Below are 11,931 nucleotides of genomic sequence, written 5' to 3' on the forward strand. Positions count from 1 at the left end.
TATTGTCGTTGTTACCTTTGTTGAAGATCAGTTGATTGTAGGTGTGCATCTTTATTTCTGAATTCTCTATTCTGTTTCATTAGTCTATGCATCGATTTAGTATCAGTAACATACATTTTTGATTACTGTAGCCTTGCAGTAGTTTGAAATCAGGTGATGCAATGCCTCTGGCCTTGTTCTTTTTGCTTAGGATTGCTTTGAGTACTCAGGTACTTTGGTTCCACATGAAATTTAGAATAGTTTTTCCTAGTTTTGTGGAAAGTGAAGTTGGTAATTTGATAGGAATAGCATTGAATTTGTAGGCTGCTTTGGGAAGTATGGCTATTTTAATGATACTAATTTTTCCAATCCATGAGTATGGAATGTTTTCCATTTGTTTGTGTCATTTATACTTTCTTTCAGCAATGTTTCGTAATTCTCCTTGTAGAGATCTTTCACTTTCTTGGTTAGATATATTCCTAGGTATTTTATTTTTTTGTGGCTATTGTAAATAAGATTTCAGTCTTTACTTGGTAATCGGCTTGAACATTATTAGTGTATAGAAATGCTACTGACGTTTGTATGTTGATTTTGTATCCTGAAACTTTACTGAAGTCATTCATTGAGTCTAGAGATCTTTTGGTGGAGTCTTTGTTTTTTTTTTTTAGGTACAGGATTATATCATCAGTAAAGAGAGAGAACATGACTACTTCTTTTCCTATTTTAATGCCTTTTACTTCTTTCTCTTTCCTTATTGCTCTGGCTAGGACATCAAGTACTGTGCTGAATAAAAGTGGTGAAACTGAATATCCCTGTTGTGTTCCAGTTCCTAGGGGAAATGGCCCAGCTTTTGGCCATTCAATATGATGTTGGCTGTTGCTTTATCATAGATGGCTCTTATTATTTTGATACATATTACTTTTATGCCTAGTTATTTGAGGGTTTTTATCATAAACAAATGCTGAATTTTATCGAATGCTTTTCCTGCATCTATTAGATAATCCTGTAGTTTTTGTTTTTATTTCTGTTTATAGGTTTAATCACATTTGTTAATTTGCATATGTTAAACTAATCTTGCATTCCAGAAGTAAAGCCCATTTGATCATGTGTGAACTAAGTTTCTGATGTGTTGCTAGATTTAGTTTGCTAGTATTTTGTTAAGGATTTTTGAATGTATGTTCATCAGGGATATTGGTGTGTAGTTTTATTTTTTGGTTGTGTCTTTGCCAGATTTTGGTATCAAGATGATACTGGTTTCATGGAATGTTTTAGGAAAGAATCCCTCCTCTTCAATTTTGTTTGAATAGTTTCAGTGTGATTGGTACTAGCTGTCTTTTATGTGTCAGGTAGAATTCAGCTGTAGTCCAGGGCTTTTTTTGGTGAGAAGCTGTTTTTATTTGTTTTTGTTGTTTGTTTGATTGGTAGTGAGTATCGTTCTTTTATTTCCATGTTTAGAACTTCCTTAAGCATCTCTTGTAAGCCTTGTCTGGTGGTCATAGATTCCCTTAGCTATTGCTTGTCTGGGAAAGACTTTATTTCTGCTTTATGAAGCTTAGTTTGTTGGCATATAAAATTCTTGGCTGGCATTTCTTTTCTTTAAGGATTCTAAATATGGGTCTCAATCTATTCTGGCTTTTAAGGTTTTTGCTGAGAAGTCTGCTGTTCATCTGCTGGGTTTCCCTTCATAGTTAACATGACCCTTTTCTTTAGCTGACTTTAAGATTTTTTTCTTTCACACTGACCTTGGATAGTCTATATGCCTTGGGGATAGGTGTCTTTTATAGTATCTTGCAGGAGTTCTCTGGATTTCTAATATCTGCATGTTGACCTCTATAGAAAAGTTGGGGAAACTTTCCTGAATTATATTCTCAAATATATTTTCCAAGTTGCTTACTTTCTCTTCTTCTCTCTCAAGAGTGCCAATATGTCATAAATTTTTATTGCTTTACATAATCTCATGTTTCTCAAAAGCTTTGTTCGTTAATTTTTTTTTCTTTATTTTTGTCTGTGTTGATTTAAAGAAACAATCTTTGAACTCTGAGATTCTTTCATCTGCTTGGTCTATTCTGTTGCTAAGGTTTCCAATATAGTTTGAAATTCCTGTAGTGAATTTTTAAAATTTTCAATTCCAGAAGTTCTGTTTATTTCATAACATAACTACGTTGTCTTTCAAATCTTGAATCACTTTTCTGTTTCCTTTGTGTTGGATTTCAATTTTCTCTTAGATCTTGTTGAGTTTCTTTGCCACTCATACTCTGAATTATATTTCTGTCATTTCAGACATTTCTTTCTGGTTAGAATCCATTTCTTGGGAGCTAGTAAGATACTTTGGAGGTGACAAAACACTCTGGCTTTTTGTATTACTGGAGTTCTTGTGCTGATTGTTTCTCATCTGAGAAAGTTGACGCTTTATTTTTCAAATGTGCTATCATTTAGATGGGGCGTTTTGATTTCTTATCATTTTTTCCTTTGAGGATTTGACTGTGGTTTATGCTGTGTGTGATCAATTGACTTCATATCTGAGAGCTTTCAGAGGGCCTGGGTTCCTTGGTTGCAGACAGAGTCGTATGGTGGCTTTCTCGGAAACTGCTTGGTGTAGCAATGTGTTTTCATTTGGTGCTATAATTCAGACTGCAGTAAAGTTGATGGCACCTCAGGGTAAGGAGCCAGCATGAGGGTCTCACTTTGCCTGTGCTCACCCTCAGCAAGGGTGGAGGCAATAGAGAAATACAAGAGCACCCTCCCCGAGTACTGCTGTTCTTCAGCAGAAGTAGAAGCCCTTGAGAAGCTCGAGAACTGCCTCTTTCAGCCCACACTTCACGGGACCCAAGAGGAAGATCTGTGGCTGCATCCACAGCAGTGCACTGGGGAGAGACAGGGGCAATTAAACGACCTCCTCTCCATGTTTGTTTGTAGGCTTTGGTGTTGGCCCCTCCAGTGGTTGGCACTGCGCTTGCATTTCCTTTGACCCAAGAGAAGCTCTGACAGGCTGTGTTCTTACTTCCCTCAAAGGCAGTCCTCACCAAGGGTTAGGTCTCCAGGACAGCGGTGCAGGCGGGGAGGGGGAGGGGTGCCTCCCTTCCACTCCTCAAAGTTGGTGGGTCACGCTTCAGCAGCTGATCAAGGGAGCAAGCTGGGGCACCCAGCAAGGACACACACTGACTGGTTCCAGATTGTAAAACTGTTCTTGGCTGCAAATCCTACTGCTAAGGAGAAACCTCTTCTTCAGCACTTCTCCTCCCGTGGCAGCCCTGTAACAAGAGAATCTAATTTCACTGGCTGCTCCTGGGGTGCTCTCCACACTCACCACTCCATTCTGGCTGTGGGGGCCCTTCCCCTGCTCCAGGGCAAATGCTTCACTCTCTGGCCTGAGACTAAAATGTTTGCAGAAGACACTATTGCCAAGTTGCCACACAGTGACTGCCTTGGTATGCGCCCAGATTAAAAATGGTGTCACCCTCTCAGTCCCAAGTCTGGGAAAATGCCAGCAGCTTTTCCCAGTGTCTTCCCTCCATCTCTCAGCCTCCCCCAAGCTACCTCCAGGGCTTGGGAAAAAAAGTGGTGCTCTGTCTTGGTCTGGGTTGCACAGACCCCTAGCAGAAGGGTGAGACACAGAGGGAGACAGGCTGCCGCCCTTGCAGACAAGGGCTTCACTCACTGATCAGCCAAATGCTGTCATGGAAGCTGCTTGTGCATCTTTCCCTCCCCAGAGTCTGGTGTGTCTTTCACTAGTCTGAATTCCTGTCTTCCTTCTTGAGTAAAAGTTCACAGAGTTGATCTTTAAGCACTATTTTTCTATTTCCCTGTGGCTGTGGCATGTGCAATCTCTCATCTGCCATCTTCATCATTACCAGATTCTCTAATTTACTGCTTGTTTTATTTCCCTCCCTCCTTCCTTCCTTCCTTCCTTCCTTCCTTCTTTGCTTCCTTCCTTCCTTCCTTCCTTCCCTCCCTCCCTCCCTCCCTTCCTTTGCATTCTCTTTTCATCACCAACATGGTCTCTAACCCCTAGTGGGCCATTCAGATAGTGGTTTGCCTACAGTTCTTTTTATGTATAATAATACAATGTCATTAGCCGAATAACTTGGGTTTAGAGTCCAGCAGCCAGGGCTGGGACCATGCTGGCTGCTTCTGCCCAGATGCTTCTAGGAAGCAGATTCAACATTGATGTCATTACCCGAGTCAGGGTCAGTGAAGGCTGATTGTGTTGGTGACCCTCCTTTGCCTGCAAATCATCTCAACATCTTCCCTAAGAACAGAAGCAGCCTTTCGGGTGGTAACTAACAGCATGGCTAAGGGCTTTGATTCCCTGGGAGACACGTACTACTGTAAGTCATTATTGGACATTCATGTGAATGGATTTCAGAGAGCAGATATGGACCAGACAGACAGCACATATTCTGAACAGCAGAGAAAGGGAGAGAGGGCCCCTGATTGTAGGAGGGGTCCCATTGGGGTAAGGCTTGTCTCTCTATCTGCAGCTGTATGGAGCTCCACTTGGGCCCGGGGTGGGCCTGAGCACTTTCCATAAGAAAGAAAGGTAGCCCACAACACCCATCGGCTTCAGGGAGAGAAGAGATACTAGCTCACTGCTACTGATTTGAGTATCTGGGGCTCCCAGATGATTAAAACAAAACCAAAGAAAAGCCAGGCCCAAATCTTGACATGTATTTTCCACTAGAGGGCAGCTTAAACTTTCAAAATAAAATAAATCTTGCACACTTTGTAAAGCACTATATGTAAAATTTGTATGTACACATCACGTAAAACTAGTGCTCATATTCTAGTCTTTGCAAACCCGTACAAGCAGGTCAAGTGTTTAATTGCATATGTCTGAATGTATGTATCCTAGGAAACTAGTCTAGGATACAACTGAAAAATTCTTAAGGAAGTTAAGAGAAGTGCCAATGCCCAATGATCTGCCCTCTCAGTCCAAGACTCAGGCACCACCCGCCCTGCATGGCCCAGTGTTTATGTTTTTATCAGGCCTATGGAGAGAATGCAGGTCAGCGTGTCTGCTTCTAGCTATGATGAGGAACTGAAGTTAAATTTACCTTCCCACTATAAGCAACTAGAAAACCAGACAAAATATATGAAACAACAGTTTTTAAACAATGGTCACGGCAGGGCTGTGATCCCTAAGAGAAGACAAACAAAAGTTGTGAGTCCTGTAATCCCCCTGGCTTTCTGCCTGCAGGCGTCTCTGGACTGCAGAACTGGAAGGGGGAATTTGAACAGAGCACAGCATTTCACCAAATTAGGGAAAGAGAGATCAGAGTTTGGAGAGACAGAAGTGGCTGGAATTTTTAAAAAGAAGTGTCAGGAGAAAGAGCTGATTTCAAAAAGAGCTTGAGAAATCTTTAGAAGGTTGCCACTCTAGTCTGATTCTGAATACTGAGCCACATGTTACTAGGGTGAAACTGCATGGGCTGAGCCAAGAGTTAAACAATGACCACAACTCACACAGGTGTGGGAGACATGGAGTTCAGACAAGTCAGAGTGGTGACCCCTCAAAGACAACTATCTAAAGTACATAAAGCACTCACAAAACTCTGAAAACAGCAAACAATGAAAGACAAAATAGGCAAAAAACACAAATAGACATTTCACTGAAGAGGATATAAAGATGCCAAATAAGTACATGAAAAATGTTCAACTTCATTAACTATAAGGGAAATGACAAATGAAACCTGATGGCTCATGCCTGTAATCCCAGCACTTTGGGAGGCCGAGGCTGGTGGATCACCTGAGGTCAGGAGTTCGAGACCAGCCTAGCCAACATGAGGGAAACCCTGTCTCTAATAAAAATACAAAAAAATTAGCTGGGCATTTTGTGGTGCATGCCGGTAATCCCAGCTACTCAGGAGGCTGAGGCAGGAGAATCACTTGAACCCGGGAGGCAGAGGTTGCAGTGAGCAGAGATTGCGCCACTGCACTCCAGTCTTGGTGACACAGCGAGATTCTATCTCAAATAAATAAATAAATAAATAATGATATTACTACACACATATCAGAATGATTAGAATAAAAATTAATAGAAGTAGCATAATGCTTCTAAGGATACAGAGAAACTGGAGCACTCAAACATTGCTGGTGAAATGTAAAATGGTACAAACACTCTGAAAAATAGTTTGGCACTTTCTAAAAAAAAAAAGATGAAACCTGTAAGTACCATATGACACATCACTGTATTCCTGGGCGTTTATCCCTGAGAAATGAAAATTATGTTTATACAATCACCTGTATGCTAATGTTTATAACAACATTAGTCATAATAGCCCCAAACTGGAAACAACCCAGACATCCTTCAATAGGTGAACTGTCAGACAAATTGTGATGCCTTCAAGCCATGTGTATAAATTAAACTTCTCCAGAGAAAGAGGATTAGTATAAGATTATATATGAGGGGGTGGGGGAGAGACAGAGAGAGAGAGAGAGAGAGCTCTAGAGAGAGAGAAGGGGAAAATTTTTAGAAATTGGCTCACACAATTGTAGGGGCTGGCATTTTTAAATTTTGTAGACCAAACAGGCAGACTGAAAATTCAGGTAGGAGTGGATGCTGAAGTCTTGAAGCAAAATTTCTTTTTCTTTGGAAAAACCAGTCTTTTCTATTAAGGCCTTTAACTATTTATATGAGGCCCACTACATTATTGAGAGTAATGTCTTTTACTTAAAATCAACTGATTTTAGATGTTAACCATGTCTACAAAATACATTCACAGCAACACCTATATTGTGTTTAATTAAATAACAGGGTACTATGGCTTAATCATATTGACACTTAAAATTGATCATCACACCATACTCAGCAATTAAGAGGAGCAAACGATTGATATACATAACAAACTGCGCGATTCTCCAGTGAATTTTGCTGAGTGAAAAAGCCATTTCTAAAAGGTTACATACTGTACAATTCCATTTATATGACATTTTTGAAATGACAAAATTTTAGAAATACAAGACTAATTACTGGTAGCCAGAGTGGGAGGAAGAGGTGGGAGTAGATAAGAACAAGAAGAAGGAGGGTGTAGTTATGAAATTACAACATAAGGGATCCTTGTGATGCTGGAACTGACCAGTAGTGTTGAAGACATGAACTTATACAAATTCTAAAATAATATAATACTTAATCCACACACATGATGAGCACAGCAAAATTAGGGAAAATTGGATTATGGTCAGTAGATTATATCAATGTCAATATCCTGGTATAATAGATACTATATTATACTATATTATAGTGTATAATGAACATAATTTTCATGTCTCAGGGATAAATGCCCAGGAGTACAGTTGTGGGTCACATGGTAGTTACATGTTTTATTTGTTTTTAAGAAAGTGACAAACTGCTTTTCAGTGTAGTTGTACCATTTTACATTTCCAGCAGCAATGTTTGAGTAATCCAGTTTCTCTGTATCTTTGGCAGCATAACACTATGCTATAACATACTATCTGTTATACTGTATTATAGTATATTATATATAGTATATATTAATGTGTACTATATTATACTATAGTTTTTTCAAATGTTACAACTGGAGGAAACAATGCAAAGTGAGCAGAAAACTCTGTATTATTTTTTAACATCGACTTTATTTTTATAATTTACATAAATAAAATGCAGCCACTTTAAGAATACACTTTAAAAGTTTCGACAAACATATGCAATTGTACAATCATCACCACAAGAAAGATATAAAATATTTTAATCATCCCAAAAGAGTCCCTTGAGTCACTTCCCAGTCAACCACCTTCTCCTAAAATCTTTTGTTTCCAGCCCCTGGTAAACATTGATCTGCTATCATTATAAATTTATCTTTACTAGGTTTCACATACATAGAATCATGGAGTGTGCCTACTGTAGAATTCCAACTATATGTCATTCTGGAAAAGGTAAAACTATGGAGACAGTAAAAAGATCAGTGGTTGCTGAGAGTTATGGGGAGAGAGTGGGATGAATAGGCAGAGTAAAGAGGATTTTTAGAGTAGTATAATTTTTTGTATGAGGCTATAATACTGGATACATATCATTACAGTATACCTTTGTCAAAACCTACAGAATGTGCAACATCAAGACTGAACCCTAAAATAAATTATAAACTTTAGGGGAAAGGATTCCCTATTTAATAAATGGTGCTGGGAAAATTGGCTAGCCATAAGTAGAAAGCTGAAACTGGATCCTTTCCTTACTCCTTATATGAAAATTAATTCAAGATGGATTTGAGACTTAAATGTTAGACCTAAAACCACAAAAACCCTAGAAGAAAACCTAGGTAATACCATTCAGGACATAGGCATGGGCAAGGACTTCATGTCTAAAACACCAAAAGCAATGGCAACAAAAGCCAAAATTGACAAATGGGATCTAATTAAACTAAAGAGCTTCTGCACAGCAAAAGAAACTACCATCAGAGTGAACAGGCAACCTACAGAATGGGAGAACATTTTTGCAATCTACTCATCTGACAAAGGGCTAATATCCAGAACCTATAAAGAACTCAATCAAATTTACAAGAAAAAAACAACCCCATCAAAAAGTAGGCAAAGGATATGAACAGATACTTCTCAAAAGAAGACATTCATACAGCCAACAGACACATGAAAAAATGCTCATCATCACTGGCCATCAGAGAAATGCAAATCAAAACCACAATGAGATACCATCTCACACTAGTTAGAATGGCAATCATTAAAAAGTCAGGAAACAACAGGTGCTGGAGAGGATGTGGAGAAATAGGAACACTTTTACACTGTTGGTGGGACTGTAAACTAGTTCAACCATTGTGGAAAACAGTGTGGCGATTCCTTAAGGATCTAGAACTAGAAATACCATTTGACCCAGCCATCCCATTACTGGGGATATACCCAAAGGATTATAAATCATGCTGCTATAAAGATACATGCACACGTATGTTTACTGCAGCACTATTCATAATAGCAAAGACTTGTAATCAACCCAAATGTCCATCAGTGACAGACTGGATTAAGAAAATGTGGCACATATACACCATGGAATACTATGCAGTCATCAAAAAGGATGAGTTTGTGTCCTTTGTAGGGACATGGATGCAGCTGGAAACCATCATTCTCAGCAAACTGTCACAAGAACAGAAAACCAAATACCGCATATTCTCACTCATAGGTGGGAATTGAACAATGAGATCACTTGGACACCGGAAGGGAAGCATCACACACAGGGTCCTATTGTGGGGAGGAGGTAGGGGGGAAGGATAGCATTAGGAGATATACCTAATGTAAATGACGAGTTAATGGGTGCAGCACACCAACATGGCACATGTATACATATGTAACAAACCTGCACATTATGCACATGTACCCTAGAACTTAAAACATTAAAAAAAAAATTATAAACTTCAGGTGATAATGATGTGGCAATGTAGGCTCAGTTGTAAGAAATGTACCACTCTGGCAGACAATGTTGATAATGAGGTAGGCTGGGGAGGACAGTATTAATACAAGGGAACTCTCTGTACTCTCCACTTAATTTCGCTGTAAACTAAAACTGCTCTAAAAAAAAGTATTTTTAAAAAGAAAAAGTAAGAAAAGCTCAGAGCCTCCCAGACTCATAAATGTTAGTGTTATTCAGGGATGGCCTCACTTCTTTTATGTCTCTTTTGTTTCAGTAGATAATTTCATCCAGTCAACCCAGCAATCTCCTTGTTGGGTATATGCCCAAAGCAACATAAACTCTTCCACCAGAATGCATGTCCACACCAGCATTCACCATAGCAGAGACAGGGAATCAACCAAGGCGCCCATTAATAGCGGACTGGATAAAGAAAATGTGCTAAATATATACCATGTGATACAACAAAGCCATAGAAAATAATGAAATCATGTCCTTTGCAGCTACATGGAGGCAGTTGGAGGCCATTATCCTTAGTGAAACAGTGTAGAAAGAGAAAACCAAATACCACGTTTTCACTTATAAGTGGGATCTAAACATTGAGTATACATGGACATAAAGATGGGAACAACAGATACTGGTTGCTACAAGAAGAGAGAGGGTTAGATGGGGGGCACTTTTAAAAACGACCCGTCAGGTACTATGCTCACTAACTGGATGATGGTATTATTCATACCCCATACCTCAGGGGCACACAATTTATTCATGTAACAAACCTGCACACATATCCCCTGAACCTAAAATAAAAGTTGAAAAAAAACCAAAAAGTGTGTTATTATTGAATAAAAGAATAATTTTGAAATTACTTATAGCACTCTTTCCAAGTTTTGATCCCCTGTGTTAGACCTTAAGGTATTGATTTGCTCTTAATATTATAGAAAGTTTTGATTTTTAACTCAGAGATGTTCAACTTTTGTTGTGTCTTACTGCTTTCAGCTTTCTGTCCTCTTGAGAAGGCCTGAGAGGATAACTTTCTCTTTGTAACTTTTTCATCAGTGTTTGTAACTTTTTTTCCTATAACTCTAAATGCTGTTGAAGCCTGATGCTAAAATATTTTATCTCGAAGGTCTCAAAGGCAAAGGTTTCCTCCAGTATAACTTGATTCTGCACTCTTGGTTTTTCTTAGTATGTCTGAATTGTTTCATGAAAAGGAAAACTTGACTTATGAATCCGAGTAATTTGAGTATTCTTTCCATCAGGTTTGACTTCCAGGTGATCTGAATGGGCTTCCCATAAGGGGAAGCCATCACTACAGAGGGTCTTTCTTTGACTTTTGGTAACTGGTCTAAGAAACAGATCTTATGTTTTATTGAGATAATTCCTATATCATCATTATTAAATTTTTTATTTGCTTAAGAAATATATCTATATAACATTCTGTATTGATTTTAAAATCCTTGTGTGGTTAAGTTACAGGACTTTGACTCCTGGGTCTTGAAAAAGCACCAATTCCTGCTAAATCTTGAACATTTAAAATGCATTTGTGAGACACAGGGCCAGAAATTAAACTTATTCAATCTTTCTCAGCCCAGGGACTACTATGAAAGAGGTGGGCACATGAGATTATAGGGGCTTATCTTGAGAGAGAAAATTAGTTCAGAGTTTCTCTGTAAATTAAACGTTATTATGAAAAGCACATTGATGCAAGGTCAGCATCTAGGTCCCTGTGTTGGAATAGCAAGGTTTCCGTGAGGTGCTAATCTTATCCTTGACTAAAAAAGTAATAAAAGCTTATAAAAGATTTATGGAAGTTATATCTTACCATCAAGCTGATTAAAATTAGATAGATATGTTCATAAGGTTTATTTATACTAGCTTAAATATTAGTAATACATTATATGAAGGTAAAATTCAGTATTCTCTTTTGAACAAAATGTTTCTGTAATATTAAGAAATAGTAAAAGATTTTTGCATGCCCTTTGAGTGAAAAAAGAAGAAAAAATCAGGAATAGGGAGAGAGACAGACAGACCCACTGGCCTAATGATGTCTTTATTAGGTCTTATTATTTGGGAACATGAGTCTCTTCTATGTTAAGAGTAGAAGTTTCTGCTTTTTTGAAATCTTTGAGTTATCACTTTGGCTAACTGAATAACTTATTTTCAGTGACATATAATGCCATTTTGTGATATTAAGTGTTTTAAACCTTTGTTATTTGACAAATTCTTCAAAATCAAATTCTAAATTCAGTCTTTTGGCCTGAAACTAATTTTTTGGAAGTCCAAGAAAGACATGTTTGTCTTATTTGGTAAAATAAAATAAAACAGGAAGCACTGTCAAATATACAAAGGTGTTTAACTTTCTTTGGGTTACATTTACATAAATGTCTTATTTGTATGTGCTTCAAAATCATATGATTCCTACAATTCTAATATGTCTGAGTATATGTTATCAGTAATAATTATAACTATTATGTTAAATTGTTGTGTGTTACAAAATAGTTAAATTTCCTTGTCAACTGTATCTCTAACAATGGCAATTCGAAGATTTTGCCATCCACAAATATTGTATTACTTTAATCCTTTTC

The 11,931-nt window shown here is 38.0% G+C and overlaps 1 protein-coding gene across 1 annotated transcript in view; it reads right to left on the bottom strand.

Moving 5' to 3' along the window:
* Nucleotides 1-629: 629 nt before the first annotated feature.
* The window catches only part of LOC135968643 (uncharacterized), a 62,839-nt gene continuing 51,537 nt past the window's right edge, over nucleotides 630-11,931 (bottom strand). The window contains exon 2 of the mRNA XM_065536269.2: nucleotides 630-3,230. Coding sequence (XP_065392341.1) covers nucleotides 3,186-3,230 — 45 coding nt within the window. The 3' untranslated portion in view covers nucleotides 630-3,185. The remainder of the gene's footprint in view (nucleotides 3,231-11,931) is intronic.

The sequence above is a fragment of the Macaca fascicularis genome, chromosome 19, assembly GCF_037993035.2.
Source record: "Macaca fascicularis isolate 582-1 chromosome 19, T2T-MFA8v1.1".
Taxonomy (NCBI): Eukaryota; Metazoa; Chordata; class Mammalia; order Primates; family Cercopithecidae; genus Macaca; species Macaca fascicularis.